The sequence below is a fragment of the Coturnix japonica genome, chromosome 29 (assembly GCF_054131305.1).
Source record: "Coturnix japonica strain WE chromosome 29, WE-NBRP24, whole genome shotgun sequence".
In the NCBI taxonomy this organism is placed as follows: Eukaryota; Metazoa; Chordata; class Aves; order Galliformes; family Phasianidae; genus Coturnix; species Coturnix japonica.
The window spans coordinates 7837717-7855796 of record NC_140691.1 but is presented as its reverse complement, the minus strand read 5'-3'; the positions used below and the strand labels follow the sequence as shown (position 1 = coordinate 7855796).

At 43.4% G+C, this 18080-nt stretch overlaps 1 protein-coding gene and 1 pseudogene across 5 annotated transcripts in view; both read right to left on the bottom strand.

The window, feature by feature from the left end:
• LOC146755944 (nuclear pore complex protein Nup153-like) overlaps positions 1–2322 on the bottom strand; it is a 30703-nt pseudogene extending 28381 nt beyond the window's left edge. Inside the window, exon 1 of the transcript XR_014937827.1 lies at positions 2068–2322. The product of XR_014937827.1 is annotated as a nuclear pore complex protein Nup153-like (transcript). The remainder of the gene's footprint in view (positions 1–2067) is intronic.
• A 1307-nt stretch (positions 2323–3629) lies between these two features.
• Positions 3630–13265, bottom strand: LOC107309689 (tRNA selenocysteine 1-associated protein 1). Of its 4 annotated transcripts, XM_085525185.1 has the most exons (9): positions 12986–13223; positions 11872–11948; positions 11636–11778; positions 10902–11033; positions 9926–10045; positions 7319–7520; positions 6759–6804; positions 5816–5984; positions 3630–3940 (listed from the first exon to the last, which is right to left on the bottom strand). In XM_085525185.1, the coding sequence occupies exons 2-8, from the start codon at positions 11899–11901 to the stop codon at positions 5848–5850; spliced, it is 810 nt and encodes a 269-aa protein (XP_085381311.1). In that variant the 5' UTR covers positions 11902–11948; positions 12986–13223; the 3' UTR covers positions 3630–3940; positions 5816–5847. The 4 variants fall into 4 exon arrangements, with proteins under 4 accessions (XP_085381311.1, XP_085381314.1, XP_085381313.1 ...); XM_085525188.1 differs by lacking the exon at positions 9926–10045 and having other exon boundaries at positions 12986–13265; XM_085525187.1 differs by lacking the exon at positions 11872–11948 and having other exon boundaries at positions 12986–13205.
• Positions 13266–18080: the final 4815 nt, after the last annotated feature.

The window sequence follows — 18080 nt, the reverse complement described above, 5'->3', positions numbered from 1 at the left end:
ACAAACAAATAAAAGCATAATGAAGCATGGTTCGAAAGATTAATCATCAAGCATATGGGCAGGAAATACTAGGCTTTGGATGCTCGCTGCAGGAACATCTAATGTAAAATGAGTAACAAGTTCTGAAACCGTGGACCAGAGCCTGCACACCTCCATTCTTGGAGGGCAGCATTTTCTCATATATCCTCTTTCTGGCTCAGTGAATCACGCTTTCTTTTTCTGGATAGCAGCACAGCTTCAACCAGGAGAGCTGAAGCTAACGCGCAGCTTGACGGCTGGGATATCTGCCTGCAAAGTGGAAGATGTGGGTTGATTGCTCCAGGCAAAAAAAGGAAACTGAAGCGGGGTCTACCACATTTTGAACAAACGCTATAACTAATAGCCTTTAAAAAGCATCAGCACCTCCTCTTGCAAACGCCTTCCTAAGCTGTCACTGTGTTTTGTAGAAGACTGACTGCAGCGTATATTGGAGACAATCGGAGAATTCCCACCTGACTAAAATCCCCAAGAACAACAGTTAAATTACAACACCCAGAAAGTAGATGGTGATGAGCTTGGCATCCCGCTAATCATCCCCCTAATCATCCCCATACAAGTGGGGAAAAAAGAAGGAATTGGATTTCCCAGAGATTCAAAGCTGCCGGCTATGCTGCCCAGAGTGCCCAGTCACCCTCAGAGCTTGACAGTAAGAGACCAAGGGTTTTTGGGGCCACTATTTTGACCGTGAGCATCTCAAGCAGGTCTACTCAAGTGAATCTACTTAATGATAAAAGCTGGAAGGGGAATGATCAGAATCAGAGGTATGACTTCAAGATAAAATTGCGCTGATCGCTTTCGAGTCCTCCTGAATTCATCACTGAGACTAATAAATCACAGATCCCCTGTGGAGAGCAAACCTTATATTGAAAACAGGAACATATGTTCATTAATTTCAATTTCAACTTCGTTGTCAGTTAGCTACCTACCTAGAGCTCATTCTTTTATGTAATATGAGTTTACACTACTCATACGGTTAAAAAGCTATTCACTATAATAAGAGCATCTCTCAGTCCATCATTTACTAACCCACTACAGCTTCCCATTCCAACAAGCTACTCTTGATCTAGTCTACACGTTGGCTCTGCAGCACCCACTACCAGGGCAGAACCCACAGACATAGAATCACAGAATCATAGAATGGCCTGGGTTGAAAAGGACCACAATGATCATGTAGTTTCAACCCCCCTGCTATGTGCATCCAGCTTGGCCTTGAATGCCTCCAGGGATGGGGCATCCACAGCCTCCTTGGGCAACCTGTTCCAGTGTGGCACAAACCCTCTGCGTGAAAATCTTCCTCCTAATATCTAACCTAAACCTCCCCTGTCTCAGTTTAAAACCATTCCCCTTTATCCTATCGCTATCCACCCTTGTAAACAGCCATTAAACATCCATCCCTCAGCACAGGTTTATGCTTAAACAAACCTACTGAGAAATTCCTCTAGATATCAGACAACAGCAGAGCTAGGAAGCCACCTCTGCCGATTACTTTAAACACAAGCACGAAGCTTATCAGACGCACTATCAGTGCAGGAAATACACAGCAACTTCAACACTGATTCAGTCAGAGCTTTCAGCACTGTCAGCGCGGCGATGCTCCACACAGAGTGCTGCCAGCCTCACGTGGACAGCATCGCTCAGTCAATGGAGCACGCGAGACTCAGCGCTCCTTTAAAGAACAGGACGCAGATCGGGCACAACCATACGAAGCCAGCGGGCACTGGGCACCCACAGGCACTGGGTACCAACATACTCCCCTCCCGCTCCTCGGGCCGCTCAGAGGGGCTGTAACCTCCCGGCCTTTGTTCCCCGCCCCCTCCGTTCCCGGGCCGCACGCGGAGCGCGGGGCGGGCGAAGATGAGGGAAGGGCCGCTCCCGTCCCCGCTCCCTCCCGCCGGGCGGTGAGGCCTCTTCCCCGCCGGTCCCGCCGCTGGCACCGAGGGGAACAAAAGGGGCCACCCTCCCGCCCCTCACCCGCCGCCTCGCACGTGGGGACCGAGAGAGGGTCGGCCCCGCTCCGCCGCTCCTCACCTGCCTGCTCCTGCGGTACGGAGGATTCGCGGTGCCCAGGTGGTACCGCCGGGTCCGGATCTTGCCGCCGCCGCCGGCTCCTCCTCCCGGTCCTCCGCTGCCACCCGAGGCCATGCTGGGACGCGGCCCCTCGGCTGCCCTCCTTTCCGCCGGGCCGCTCCCTCGCTCTGCGCCTTCACCGCCCGCCAAGCCACGCGCCGCGCGGCCTGGAAGGCGCGGGGGCCCCTGTCGGCCTGCCCTTGCTCCTCCCCTCCACCCCACTCTCCAAAGCTCCGCTCCGCCGGCCTTTCCGCTCCGCCTCTCCTCAGCCATGCGCGCCTCAACCCCAAGCCCCGCTGCCTCGCGACCTTCGCCCGCTGCCGCCTCGCGCTCTGGGCGCCGGCCGGCCCCGCGCTGCCCGCCCGCCCGCTTGCCCCTACCCCCCTCCGGGCTCCGGCTCCGACCAACCACACCAAGCCGCCCGCTTGTCACCGGGAAGCGCCGAAGCGTCAGCAACCGCGACGGACCGGCGTGCACAGCGAACACGGGTGGAGGCGGGGCTGCGCGGGAAAGCACGGCGAGAACGTGGGCGAGTGGGCCGCAAACACGCAGAAATTGAAGCGCCTCAGAAAACGCGTCCGGCACGGGACTCGGCCTGAAGTGCACCTTTCCCCTGTGAAGTGGGAAAGAATAGAACGTTCGATTGTGCCGTTGTGTTCCCATGGTGTTGGAAGGGCAACGGTGCGGCTCTACCGCCCGTTTAGAACGCTGCTTTGGGGAGTGGGCACAGCAGGGAGGCACGGCGCCTACAGTGCACAGAATTCAACACAGAATCAACAAGGTTGGAAAAGATTCTTCTAGGTCTTTTCCAACCATTCCCAATACTTCCCAGCTAAATCATATTCCTCAACACCACATCCAAACGTTTCTTGAACACTCTCATGGTCGGTGACTCCACCACCTCCCTGGGCAGTGCATTCCAATGCCTGACTACCCTTTATGAGAACTAATATTTCCTAATGTCCAGCCTGGCACAGCAGGGGAAGCAGAGGAAGCACTAAAATGTGCTTCCTCGTGCACAGAACACACTCAAAGTTGTGTGGAATAGAAAGTTGCATAGAATATCTTCATGTGGAAGGGACACAGAAGGTGACTGAGGCCATCACAGGGAGCCCTTGGATTGCTCGCAGCCCTCCCACCTTTCCCCAGTCAAAGTCCACACAAAGTGAGCACTGAAGGAACTGCTGCAGGAGTCTCAGTCCAAAGCTTTGCAATAAATCCTCGCTTGTAGTTGCATGCTTTTTTGTTGCTGTCATTTTAAACCCCCCTCCGGTGTTTTCAGAGCCATCCTCCAGGATCTGTTAGCTCTCAGTTCTCGTGTACTGCCATACAAAGCACTTTTGAAACCCCTGGTGAGCAGAATTACACCCTGCACTTTCAGAGCTTCCCCCCCACACACACTGTCAATACACGCTGAGCAGCAGCAGGATAGCTCCTATCAACACCCTCCCTGCAGAACATGGAAGGCCTCATCTTTAGTCAATAGTCAAGAACACGACTATCATGCTCAACTCTAATTTCCTCTGTAAATTCAAACGCTGCTTTATTTATTTCACTTCCGTTTTTCCCATTTAGAACAATTTCTAAACAAGGCCTTGAATGACACTCACGACTCCGAAATATCTGCAGGTGTAGTCAGTGCCCATTAACACGTGTCACTTCAGTTAATTGTTGCTAAAAGTGAGCCGAAACAACAACAAAAAAAAAGGCAAATATATATATGCATCCAGCAGAATGATAGTGATCATCGCCATTTGATCAGTCTTCCCTGTGAGTTATATCTGCACGTTACTTTGAGGTAGCGCTAGAAAGAAGCGGTTGGTCCAGAGCATCCCTGCAAAAAGAAACATTCATGGCTTAAGTACCATTTACTATTCATGCATCCTCTTAAGAACCCTTTAACCTTTCTCCATAGCTGTTTTTTCTTCTCCCATTGACTTAGAGATTAATAGTAGCCCCTCAAACCTTCCTGATCAGAGAAGAGATAGGAAACACCCCACTACTATTCTTGAAGAAACTAGCAGGTTTTGTGTAAAGGTACCCCCTGCTGCAGCTGTATCCAATGGAAAGAGTTTACGAAACCATTACTGTATACTCCTATAGGAAACCTCAAACAATGGGGCGGCCACAGACTTTTTCTCTGAGGCTCACATGCTTTGGTCATAGGCCACAACTGCACCAGACTAAGTGAAATCACATACACATAAAGTGGCAAACCTTGTAAGCTTTTGAAGCTGTAACACTGCCATCCAAATTCAAGAGGCCTACACCTACTGTCTTGAGTTTCTCCCCTTCAGCAACTCCATATATACACACAAGCAAGTTATTTCCCTCTAGATTCTCTCTGCTTTATCTCTCACCTCTAGCTCAAGTCATGCTCCTGTTACTAAATCCCCTCAACCTAATCCTTTAAAGATCACCAGCTCACACAAGGGAATGGCCCAACAAATTCCTGTGCCCAGCTCCAGTGCTTCTCTGCTTTAGAGAGAGCCAGCTGCAATTGCTGAAACTGATGCCCCTACCCCACCTCCATATATGTATACCTACATCACACATAGTAGTAGGGAACTGCCTCACCTGGCATTAGCAGCTTCCACAGCTACTGCCACAGCAATTTCTGCTCTTAGAATATTCTGTTTCCAACCTGACCTATTTATCATTATATATATTGTGAAGTAACAAGTAATCCAATACACAGAGGGTTAACTAGATCCAAGGCCTAGAAAATCATTGATACCTTCCAAGATGAGTAGTTTAAAGGCACAAGATTGCTAGCTCAAAGCTAAGTTTTCCTCCCTTCTCTCACTTGCTTTGAATACAGTCATCACTTAAGGTTTTGTAACTTCATAACTAAAACACCTAGTCATCAGGGATACCACAGAAATAATCAAGGACAGGCAGGAAATTAAAGCACTGTTATTAGGATATTAGTGTTTATGGTTGCCTCCTTTAAGTCAACAAGTTATCTCCAATAATTTCCAGGTTGAAAAGCATATTGTATACATGCGTATACAATATGTATATTGTAAATGTACAAAGTGTGAGCTGAGAAGTCTAACACTAAGGAGGGTAAGCAAAAGCTGAATGCTGAGGCTGAGATTGACAGCGGGGATCATCCTTAGTCCACAGAACTTTTACAGCTATGGCAGCTGAAGCCTGCACTTCTGTATGCTTAAAATATCATATTTATAAACCAATTTGAACTGACTTTCACATTAATAATGGTGCCAGACTCCTGCAGGAGGAAGGGAACACAAGGATTTTCATGACAAAACCCAGGAACAATCTCCCACCTTATGCTGTTACGCTAAACAAGTAGTCTACAAGTGAGTGTTAGGTTTTGCCAGTGTCCTAACACACTCATAAAAAAATAAAGATGAATGAGATGTCTTTACTACCCCAATTAAATGCCATAAGCCAGAAGAGAACGTCCTACACATACATAAGAGTGAAGTCCCTTGCTGGCAGGTTTGCAGAAACAAAAGTTTATTTACACAGGCAAGTCTATCTTTAGACCTCAATTAACTCTTTACATTTCTAGAATATTTACATGATTTCATGAGGCTCCAAGAATTGAGTGATTAACAACAACAACAAAGAAATGATTACAGAAACTGTCAAAAGCAGAGCCAAAAAAGAAAATCCAACCTATCGTTGTGCTTTAAAACTTATGATCTAGATGAATGTAGAAGAAGTGTAGTTTTAGCACCTTGGTCATAACGGCCATGCTATATAAGACACTTAAATAGCAGAGGGGATTTTGGAAGTGACCGTATCCAGAGGTTGCCAGTGATAATTCATAAGCGAATCATAGAGTTCTTCACTTGTCTCCATAAATTGTCTGTTCATTTCATCAACATCCAAATACAATTGCGGATCTGAAAATAAAAGCCCCAAGAAGTACAAGCATCAGCATTGAGGTACACACACAAATCTCAAGTGAAATGCCTAGTAAAGCATTTTGGCTTAACAAAATAGATATTAAAATTGTATGAAGATTTTATTTCCCTAAAACTTTAAACAAACCTGACAACTCCCAATTCTCCTCCACGGATTTGTGTATTAGAAGGCTAGGACTCTTATTTCTATTTCAAGATAAAATCATGTTTAGGGATAATCGACCACAAAACCGTCACAAAAATCATTTATTCAGCCCTGCTATACTGTGTATTCCATGTAATAAAGCTTTGAACACTAGAACAAGATGCCTCCATATGAGGAGCTGTCTGAAAAGGTTCCCAAGACAAAGAACTATATTTGGTACCAAATGTTTAAGCACAAGCTAAAACCTCCCTTTAGAACCTGCAATGTAAAGCTTTTAGCTCATGGCACAGAAAACAAAGCTCTTGCATATGGAGTTTACCATATAGAACCTGCTTAGTGGAATCAATACAAGGAAAATAAATCCTATATTAGACCTTTTCAAAACAGACTGAAGGCATCATTACAGGAACCCTACTGTAGATGCCTCATTTTATTTCATATAGTGTAACCATATTAGCTTTAAAACTCCTAAGTAATAGATGAGCCACACAGAGGGCTGACTCCTGTATCAGCTGAATTTCCAAGATGATCTTACAGCTCATCCAGCCTTGTATCGTTTAAGGACACCGGTATGGCTAAACACAAAACAATGACAGAACCATCGTTACCTTCAGTAAGTAGGTCTTCATTGATTTCAGCCATAGCCGTAGATTCCTGCAAGACAAAGTTTAACCATAATCAATTTCAGAAAGCTTCCTAAATTCAAAATAATGTTGTTACCCTGAGACATTCTTTCTTTCCACAGACACATAAAGTGCCATTTGCCCTTGTAACTTTCAAAAGAAGGACAGTATTACAGTGCAGGTTAGAAGGGACTTCTGCAGGTCATAATTGACTAAGTGACCAAGATAAGACCATTTACAACAGCTATTTAATTTGCTCTAAGCAAAGCACATTGGGGGTAAGAAAGGAGGACAAAAACATACATAATTATGTTGTCAAAACAGTTATTTGATATACATAAATAATGTATAAACTGCTAATTCTATGCATAAACTATAAGCACTATAAGCATAGATACCTCTGAATGTAGTGTGATATCCTAATCTCCATGCTAAGCAAAAAACATAACTTCAGTTTTAGAACATATTTGCTCCAATTCACACAATTTGTACAGCTATCCACAGGTGTTTTCTTTTATTTAAGGCAAGTGTGTAGTATGCTTTACCTCAAAAACAGCTGGTGCCATAACAGCATCTCCTAAAGAGCAGTCTCCTATGATAGCTTGCATGCTATCATAGGCAGCATAGGAGTTGTAGTTGTTATACTCGGCACATGCATCATAATTCCACTGTGAGTAGTAGTTCTGATAATCTTGGTAATAATCATTATAGTTGTATGACTGGTACCGCTGGAATTCTGCTTTCAGTCTGAAACATGAGAAGTTATAAAGAGTTTGAGAACCACAAACTGTAAACTCAGTTCTCCAGTTCAACAACATGCCAGCTCACACATTTCAAAGCTTAAATGAAAGCTTTATGAACAGTTGCTTTAAGTGACAGCTTAAGGCACATCACAAGATCTTGTATTTAAACAGAAGCAGATGTCCTCACCTTCACCAATATCAAAAGCAATTGTTTCCATTGATTAAATCCAGAGCTTTGACATTGTTACCATAGAGCATTCTTAGCACTGGCACAAGCAAGCTACTCACAAGCCTTTGTGCTCTGCAAAGATTAATTCAAGACCAAAGACATTCATCAAGCACAGCTGCTTTGAAGATGCAGTCTTAACCCTTTCATAGTTTGATTAATTACTAGATCTTTCTTCCAGAAAGACATGAATGATGTCAGATTATCCATCTCAGAGAAGCATCTTACACTGCCTGCTAGTTTGCCATGTCTACCTCTACTTGCACAGTTTTTTAGTTCATTAAGCATTCAACAGTTGCCAAGTACAGCTGTCAGGTGAAGCCAGTCTTGTTTAACTCCACTCTTCTAATTGTCCATTAAGATGACCAAATCAATGGGAAACTTCCCCTTCCCTGAGATTTTCTCTGGGGCAGCTATAAGTGGCAAGAATCAAGACAAGAGTTATCTAATCTAAAACTAATGCATGCTACATGAAGTGCATTCAGATAAACATGCTATGTATCCCAGAAAATCCTGCTTAGTCATGTCCTCACCAATTCTGTACAGGCAGATCTCCTCTTACTTAAAGTGGGGAATCGCAGAACGACCCGGGTTGGAAAGGACCTCGAGGATCATGTAGTTCCAACCCCCCTGCCTGGCAGGGCCACCAAACATACACCTTTACTAGATCAGGTTGCCCAGGGCCCCGTCCAACCTGGTCTTGAACACCTCCAAGGACGGGGCATCCATAACCTCCCTGGGCAGCCTGTTCCAGGGCCTAACCACTCTCCTAGTGAAGAACTTCCCCCTAACATCCAACCTAAATCTTCCCTCTTTTAACTTAAAACCATTTCCCCGTGTCCTGCTATTGTCAGCCCTTTCAAAGAGTTTCCTCCCTTCCTGGGTGTAAGTTCTCTTCAGGTATTAAAAGGTTGCAATGAGGTCACCCCGCAACCTTCTCTTCTCCAGGAAGCAGAGAAATCAGTTGAATACTTTTCTGTGTGTTGAACACAAACTGAAGGAGTTGAGAAACACTCACCAAAATGAACAAACAATGTCAGACTGTTTAATTTGATGACTGGATATTCTGACACTGAGACAGCATGGTACTCTGCCCTTCAGAAACACACTAATGATGCATATTTTAACACCTACGTTGTATGTTTCACTACCATAAGTGTATGCAAGTCATAATACAGACATTCTATTGTCCTGCTACTGGAGTAAACAATCGCCGTGAGACTTCTACTTCCAACTGCATTCCCCCTAAAAGCACTGTTGACATTCTTCTGGATGGCAAAAGTAAGGAAATGTGTTTTTGAGACCTATTCTTGTTTCCAAAATAATTATGGTCAAGGCAGTTTTGGATAGTGCTTTCTCAGGCAAGAGCACTTCCATTCTAAGGCAAAAAGAGGCAACATCTGCAGAGTTATGCTAGGTAAACAGAAACAAAAGTGTTACTTGTTTTTTCACTATTTATCAGAATATACAAGCTAACCTCACGTACATACTGAAATTCTTCATATGAAGGATTTTTTTAAGCATCCTGGATCAAAGTCTATCAAATTAAGTATCAATTCCTTTCAATTTTCAGAGTTGAACTGCTGTAAGTGACTGACAGAAGTGAGATGTAAAGAGTAAAATCCCTCTCAAAAAGTGCTACACTCCCCACTGCCCTAACCTATTGAAAAGCTAAGAATAGCACTTTGAAAACTGTTCTAGTAAAGTTTCCTTTGTCTTTCTCCCTATATTCCTATATTTTCCCCCACTTAAGAATTCTTTTTCCAGCCAGCCTACTGTAAAACTAGCAATGTGCTTCTTTCCTCACCTAGAGGGAAAGGCTCAAGAACAAAAGCTCTCTAACATATAAAAACCACTTGTCCCTTCTACTTTACTCAGGCCCAAACCTGGAAAATATTTACAAATGCATTTGGCTTTGCTACTTGAGAAATAAAGCAGGCTGCAAGAGCAGCTAAGCCCAAGCTACACTGTATGGTTAGACTTGAGTTGGATGCCCCCAGCAATCCTGAAACAGGCTGATAAATCCAGGGAGTCAAAACAATCTCTATATTTTTGATTTTGTAGACTGCATCCTACAGCCAGTGTTACAGCCGTTACAGCAAGGGCCACAGACTTTACAAAGGCGAAGCTACAAGAATCTGATTATTTAGAAGAACTGTATCAATGCACAACTCATTGGTTACCTTTTAGAAATTCCTATGCTCAGCCGGATTCGTTTTCCCCCCAGACCTGGCGCATTCTGGCAGTCTTGCAGTGCCCTCATCTGATCACCTTGCTCACCAAATCTGACATAGGCATACCCTCTACAATTTTCAAAAGGGAGAGAACAAATTCTAGTATGCATAACAGTTACAAAGCTAATTAATTCAATTGCTGTCTTTTACAAAAACAGAAGGTAGCAGCTACTATCGCTTCTATTATTTAAGCAACCTCTCTGGCATATGTGCATGCACAGAAGAGGCTTTCACCAAATTAAAGACTTGGGCCATAAGCAAAAAGCCTGTTCTTTGGTAGCAATAAGATCACATTTGCCGAGAGACAGCAAGACAATACATTTAATTTAATTACTATCTGCATAAGTAATCAGATTCTACATTTCTGCATATACAGAGTTGATTTATCAGTTACGAACACACTCCTAGAACACTGGTATTCTTTTTATCTGCCTTCTCTCAAGCTTCTTGAATTAGTCTGTTACAGGCAGCATTGTCTGAACAGCAAAATCCCTCACTCACATGGCCAACACAGTTTGAGCTAGGCTTTATTTACTAGCAATGAAACTGTATTCAAACTTCCACAACCCTCAGATTTGCCTGGTCTGATGCTTTCCCTCCCCCACATATAATGGGAATTTTGACCTCAGTATTGCAGGTGACAGAAAGCAGCACCAATTTCAGTGCACAGCTCTCCCCTCTCCCAGCACCTGATTTGATTTTTTTTTACATGTAAATATGCACGTGACACAATTAAACCTCAAAGTTAACTGTTAAAACCAGTTTTAGAAACTCAAGGACCTGTGCTGTTAAGAAAAGCAGTGCTTATAGACTAACCTCATTCCTCTTCCCTCAGAAGAAAAGCAGAGAAGTTCTGACATGAGTTCTTACACAGCACTCCAGAAGCAAACACAACCAATGGCATTACAAAGTAGCACTGAATTACCTGGAATATCCCAGCAGGTCTGTTGCTATTTTGCAGTCGAGACACGAGGGTTTCCTCTTTAGGAAATAGTCATAGAGCTGGAAATCATCCACTTCTGGAGTAAGCTCCCCAACAAATATTGAATAATCTGGTCTTTAAGAAGATAAAGAAAACAGTTTTAAAACTTTGAGACCAAAATACTAATTCCGGTATTAAAACACTTACTATATTACAGCTAGTTAAAACCAGACAAATTAGTGTAGAGTACTGCAGTGCAAAAACACACTGAAGTGTACAGAACTGCCACCACACCAACATACAGTTCTCTAGTGCTGTGTGTCTATTCTACTACTTGAACAAGGATCCATTTTCTGAGAACTTTCAGAAACTTGTTTTAAAGACACATTTATATGGAGGAAGGTGTTCCCGCCCACAGCAGGGAGTTGGAACTACATGATCTTAGGGGTGCCTTCCAACCCAAACCATTCTATGATTGACCAAACAAGAGGCACAGAAATACCACGAAGAATTAACTTGTACCACAACTGTGACTATTTTGCCACCACCCGTCACTGATAACGGGAGGGAAACTACAAACAACATTGTTTGTGAAAACATATTACCAATACAACACTTGCATATACGTATCACACCAGCCATCACAGAGTTTTTCAAGTGAGTGATGACATCCTGTGGTCACCACCAACCTCAGCAGATAAAAAGAAGCAGAGCATTTCATGTTAGAAGGACTTTACCTGACTATACTACTGGTGGTAGTAGTAGCGCTGACAAACTCTATTCTTCCTGGTTTTATTTTGTTCTTTTTCTTCCGTTTCTTCTGCGGTGTTCTCCACCAGCTGTAGGCCTGGAGACATTCTCGCTTTTTCCCAAGTAAATCCTGTTGGGATAAAAACCACCTCTATAGTATTTAGCCTCATTTACATTCCTCCCTCCCACTCCCCATCACCACAGGTGATTTCCCCATATTCACCTTGCCCTTGAAAGAAGCCTGGGGTCCCATTTCTCCCTCCACCTCCCATGAGGGAAAGCAGCCTCTGGGGAAAATGCCTGGCAGAAATAACAGAGCCAAAGGATTGTATGAACAGCCACATTCCCCTGACTTGTCAAGCTGGCTAATGGATTGACAGCTTCCTCTTGGAATTGGGAAGAAAGCAGTTAGTCCTTCGATGCTGGTCAATCCTAAATGTTAATTAGCTTCGGGACTGGACTGTGCTCCACCTGAGCTCTAAGACTCTCAAATTAAAAAAAAAAAAAAAAAGCCTTCAGTGGCAAAATGAGCCAAAAAAAATATAGAGATAGATATATCTATCTCTATTCCACTCTTGCTCAAAAAGGGATTTCAGCTGTCCCTATCTCCCCTCTCTTAGGGATTCTTCTTTGCTTCTAAGAGATGCCTCTCCTCACTACCTAACACTAGGCCAGGTATATTCCCAGGCCAGGAATAACAGGAGGCCCATTAATGGGATGGAAGAAGAAAGCAGACCAGAAACAGGCACCAACTTGGCTGAGGAAAAATACTAAACCCAGATGCAAGGCCAGGAAAAAAAGAGGCAGAAAAAGCACCTCAAGAAACAAAACTAAAAAGCCAAAAAAATAACAAAAAACTGTAAACCCCAAAAGGCAGAGTTTAAAAAATGTGGGGTAACTATGCACACAAAAAAGGAAACAGCCATATTAACAGGTTGCCTCCCTCTTTTAATATTCTGAAGAACAGTTTCTAAAATTAAGAATGGTATTTTTTCAGTAGCTTTACTTACGCAGTGCTTAATGTTCTTCCTCTAAAACACCTCTACATAACTTTATATAGAGAGAGTGTTATTTGCAAGATCCTTCAGAAGAATTCATGCTCAAATAATCCAAACTGCAAAGTTTAATATCATGCTCCCAACCTGTTTCGGTTGCTTTGATCAAGCATACAGAGGACAACCACCAATTACCAAATTACCAGAGGAAATGATGGGACTAGAAGAATATCCCACTCAGAGTGAGCTAGCTATTTCAGCTTCACATTTACTGGGGATTTTGAATGTTTTGGAACCCATTTTAGACGCTACAAACCTGAATTTCTCACCGAATTATCTTACCTGGCTCGCCATGGCTGAAAAAATAGCTGTCTTCTGCCTTCTTCAAGGGATACAGGTGCACAAGTTGAGTTTATCGCAATCCTTCAGCTGGACAAAAAAGCGTAAAGGAGGACCAAGAAACTTAATTCTGAAATCAACTACTTTCAAAGACATTCACCCTGTCTAACATTTTTAACATTCTTAATTCACAGCTTGGGAATTTAAGTTCTGACTTGTCATTGCCAAAGAAATGGAGATAAGAATTACATATTACTATGGGGATTACAAGCAGAAGTTATCTTAAGGTTCAAGTAGATCACAGATTTTTCCTGTTGCCCAAAGAACTACAAAATTCCATAAACAAGACAAAAAGGGAAAAGAGGCAGTGAAAGGGAAAAGCAGCAATGAAAGGGAAAAGCAGCAGTGAAAGGGAAAAGCAGCAGTGAAAGGGAACAGCAAGACTAAAAGGTAAAAGCAGAAGTGAAAGGGAACAGCAAAACTAAAAGGGAAAAGCAGCAGTGAAAGGGAAAAGCAGCAGTGAAACAGAAAAGCAGCAGTGAAAGGGAAAAGCAGCAGTGAAAGGGAAATGCTACAGTGAAAGGGAAATGCTACAGTGAAAGGGAAATGCTACAGTGAAAGGGAAAAGCAGCAGTGAAAAGGAAAAGCAAGACTAAAAGGAAAAGCAAGACTAAAAGGAAAAGCAGCAGTGAAAGGGAAAAGCAAGGCTAAAAGGGAAAAGCAAGGCTAAAAGGGAAAAGCAAGGCTAAAAGGGAAAAGCAAGGCTAAAAGGGAAAAGCAAGGCTAAAAGGGAAAAGCAAGGCTAAAAGGGAAAAGCAAGGCTAAAAGGGAAAAGCAAGGCTAAAAGGGAAAAGCAAGGCTAAAAGGGAAAAGCAAGGCTAAAAGGGAAAAGCAAGGCTAAAAGGGAAAAGCAAGGCCAAAAGGGAAAAGCAGCAGTGAAAGGGAAAAGCAGCAGTGAAAGGGAAAAGCAGCAGTGAAAGGGAAAAGCAGCAGTGAAAGGGAAAAGCAGAAGTGAAAGGGAAAAGCAGCAGTGAAAGGGAAAAGCAGCAGTGAAAGGGAAAAGCAGCAGTGAAAGGGAAAAGCAGCAGTGAAAGGGAAAACAAGAAAAAAAAGGAAAAGCAAGACTAAAAGGGAACAGCAGCAGTGAAAGGTAAAAGGAGCAGTGAAATGGAAAAGCAGCAGTGAAAGGGAAAAGCAGCAGTGAAAGGGAAAAGCAAGACTAAAAAGGAAAAGCAAGACTAAAAGGGAAAAGCAAGACTAAAAGGGAAAAGCAGTAGTGAAAAGGAAAAGCAGCAGTGAAATGGAAAAGCAAGACTGAAAGGAAAAAGCAAGACTGAAAGGGAAAAGCAAGACTGAAAGGGAAAAGCAAGACTGAAAGGGAAAAGCAGCAGTGAAAGGGAAGAGCAGCAGTGAAAGGGAAAAGCAGCAGTGAAAGGGAAAAGCAGCAGTGAAAGGGAAAAGCAAGACTAAAAGGGAAAAGCAAGACTAAAAGGGAAAAGAAAGACTAAAAGGGAAAAGAAAGACTAAAAGGGAAAAGAAAGACTAAAAGGGAAAAGAAAGACTAAAAGGGAAAAGCAGCAGTGAAAGGGAAAACCAAGACTAAAAAGGAAAAGCAGAAGTGAAAGGGAAAACAAGACTAAAAGGAAAAAGCAGCAGTGACAGGGAAAAGCAGCAGTGACAGGGAAAAGCAGCAGTGACAGGGAAAAGCAGCAGTGACAGGGAAAAGCAAGGCTAAAAGTGAAAATCAGCAGTGAAAGGGAAAAACAGCAGTGAAAGGGAAAAACAGCAGTGAAAGGGAAAATAAGCAGTGAAAGGGAAAAGCAAGGCTCAAAGGGAAAAGCAAGGCTCAAAGGGAAAAGCAAGGCTCAAAGGGAAAAGCAAGGCTCAAAGGGAAAAGCAAGGCTCAAAGGGAAAAGCAAGGCTCAAAGGGAAAAGCAAGGCTCAAAGGGAAAAGCAAGGCTCAAAGGGAAAAGCAAGGCTCAAAGGGAAAAGCAAGGCTCAAAGGGAAAAGCAAGGCTCAAAGGGAAAAGCAGCAGTGAAAGGGAAAAGCGGCAGTGAAAGGGAAAAGCGGCAGTGAAAGGGAAAAGTGGCAGTGAAAGGGAAAAGCGGCAGTGAAAGGGAAAAGCGGCAGTGAAAGGGAAAAGCGGCAGTGAAAGGGAAAAGCGGCAGTGAAAGGGAAAAGCAGCAGTGAAAGGGAAAAGGAAGACTAAAAGGAAAAAGCAGCAGTGAAAGGGAAAAGCAGCAATGAAAGGGAAAAGCAGCAATGAAAGGGAAAAGCAGCAGTGAAAGGGAAAAGGAAGACTAAAAGGGAAAAGCAGCAGTGAAAGGGAAAAGCAGCAATGAAAGGGAAAAGCAGCAGTGAAAGGGAAAAGCAGCAGTGAAAGGGAAAAGCAGCAGTGAAAGGGAAAAGCAGCAGTGAAAGGGAAAACAAGAAAAAAAGGGAAAAGCAAGACTAAAAGGGAACAGCAGCAGTGAAAGGTAAAAGGAGCAGTGAAATGGAAAAGCAGCAGTGAAAGGGAAAAGCAGCAGTGAAAGGGAAAAGCAAGACTAAAAAGGAAAAGCAAGACTAAAAGGGAAAAGCAAGACTAAAAGGGAAAAGCAGTAGTGAAAAGGAAAAGCAGCAGTGAAATGGAAAAGCAAGACTGAAAGGAAAAAGCAAGACTGAAAGGGAAAAGCAAGACTGAAAGGGAAAAGCAAGACTGAAAGGGAAAAGCAAGACTGAAAGGGAAAAGCAAGACTGAAAGGGAAAAGCAGCAGTGAAAGGGAAAAGCAGCAGTGAAAGGGAAAAGCAGCAGTGAAAGGGAAAAGCAGCAGTGAAAGGGAAAAGCAGCAGTGAAAGGGAAAAGCAGCAGTGAAAGGGAAAAGCAAGACTAAAAGGGAAAAGCAAGACTAAAAGGGAAAAGCAAGACTAAAAGGGAAAAGAAAGACTAAAAGGGAAAAGAAAGACTAAAAGGGAAAAGAAAGACTAAAAGGGAAAAGAAAGACTAAAAGGGAAAAGAAAGACTAAAAGGGAAAAGAAAGACTAAAAGGGAAAAGAAAGACTAAAAGGGAAAAGAAAGACTAAAAGGGAAAAGCAGCAGTGAAAGGGAAAACCAAGACTAAAAAGGAAAAGCAGAAGTGAAAGGGAAAACAAGACTAAAAGGAAAAAGCAGCAGTGAAAGGGAAAAGCAGCAGTGACAGGGAAAAGCAGCAGTGACAGGGAAAAGCAGCAGTGACAGGGAAAAGCAGCAGTGACAGGGAAAAGCAGCAGTGACAGGGAAAAGCAGCAGTGACAGGGAAAAGCAAGGCTAAAAGTGAAAATCAGCAGTGAAGGGGAAAAACAGCAGTGAAAGGGAAAAGAAGCAGTGAAAGGGAAAAGCAAGACTAATAGGGAAAAGCAGCAGTGAAAGGGAAAAGCAAGGCTCAAAGGGAAAAGCAAGGCTCAAAGGGAAAAGCAAGGCTCAAAGGGAAAAGCAAGGCTCAAAGGGAAAAGCAAGGCTCAAAGGGAAAAGCAAGGCTCAAAGGGAAAAGCAAGGCTCAAAGGGACAAGCAAGGCTCAAAGGGACAAGCAAGGCTCAAAGGGACAAGCAAGGCTCAAAGGGAAAAGCAAGGCTCAAAGGGAAAAGCAAGGCTCAAAGGGAAAAGCAAGGCTCAAAGGGAAAAGCAAGGCTCAAAGGGAAAAGCAGCAGTGAAAGGGAAAAGCAGCAGTGAAAGGGAAAAGCAGCAGTGAAAGGGAAAAGCAGCTGTGAAAGGGAAAAGCAGCTGTGAAAGGGAAAAGCGGCAGTGAAAGGGAAAAGCAGCAGTGAAAGGGAAAAGGAAGACTAAAAGGGAAAAGCAGCAGTGAAAGGGAAAAGCAGCAATGAAAGGGAAAAGCAGCAGTGAAAGGGAAAAGCAGCAGTGAAAGGGAAAACAAGAAAAAAAGGGAAAAGCAAGACTAAAAGGGAACAGCAGCAGTGAAAGGTAAAAGGAGCAGTGAAATGGAAAAGCAGCAGTGAAAGGGAAAAGCAGCAGTGAAAGGGAAAAGCAAGACTAAAAAGGAAAAGCAAGACTAAAAGGGAAAAGCAAGACTAAAAGGGAAAAGCAGTAGTGAAAAGGAAAAGCAGCAGTGAAAAGGAAAAGCAGCAGTGAAATGGAAAAGCAAGACTGAAAGGAAAAAGCAAGACTGAAAGGGAAAAGCAAGACTGAAAGGGAAAAGCAAGACTGAAAGGGAAAAGCAAGACTGAAAGGGAAAAGCAAGACTGAAAGGGAAAAGCAAGACTGAAAGGGAAAAGCAGCAGTGAAAGGGAAAAGCAGCAGTGAAAGGGAAAAGCAGCAGTGAAAGGGAAAAGCAGCAGTGAAAGGGAAAAGCAAGACTAAAAGGGAAAAGCAAGACTAAAAGGGAAAAGAAAGACTAAAAGGGAAAAGAAAGACTAAAAGGGAAAAGAAAGACTAAAAGGGAAAAGAAAGACTAAAAGGGAAAAGAAAGACTAAAAGGGAAAAGAAAGACTAAAAGGGAAAAGCAGCAGTGAAAGGGAAAACCAAGACTAAAAAGGAAAAGCAGAAGTGAAAGGGAAAACAAGACTAAAAGGAAAAAGCAGCAGTGACAGGGAAAAGCAGCAGTGACAGGGAAAAGCAGCAGTGACAGGGAAAAGCAGCAGTGACAGGGAAAAGCAGCAGTGACAGGGAAAAGCAAGGCTAAAAGTGAAAATCAGCAGTGAAGGGGAAAAACAGCAGTGAAAGGGAAAAGAAGCAGTGAAAGGGAAAAGCAAGACTAATAGGGAAAAGCAGCAGTGAAAGGGAAAAGAAGCAGTGAAAGGGAAAAGCAAGACTAATAGGGAAAAGCAGCAGTGAAAGGGAAAAGCAAGGCTCAAAGGGAAAAGCAAGGCTCAAAGGGAAAAGCAAGGCTCAAAGGGAAAAGCAAGGCTCAAAGGGAAAAGCAAGGCTCAAAGGGAAAAGCAAGGCTCAAAGGGAAAAGCAAGGCTCAAAGGGACAAGCAAGGCTCAAAGGGAAAAGCAAGGCTCAAAGGGAAAAGCAAGGCTCAAAGGGAAAAGCAGCAGTGAAAGGGAAAAGCAGCAGTGAAAGGGAAAAGCAGCAGTGAAAGGGAAAAGCAGCAGTGAAAGGGAAAAGCAGCAGTGAAAGG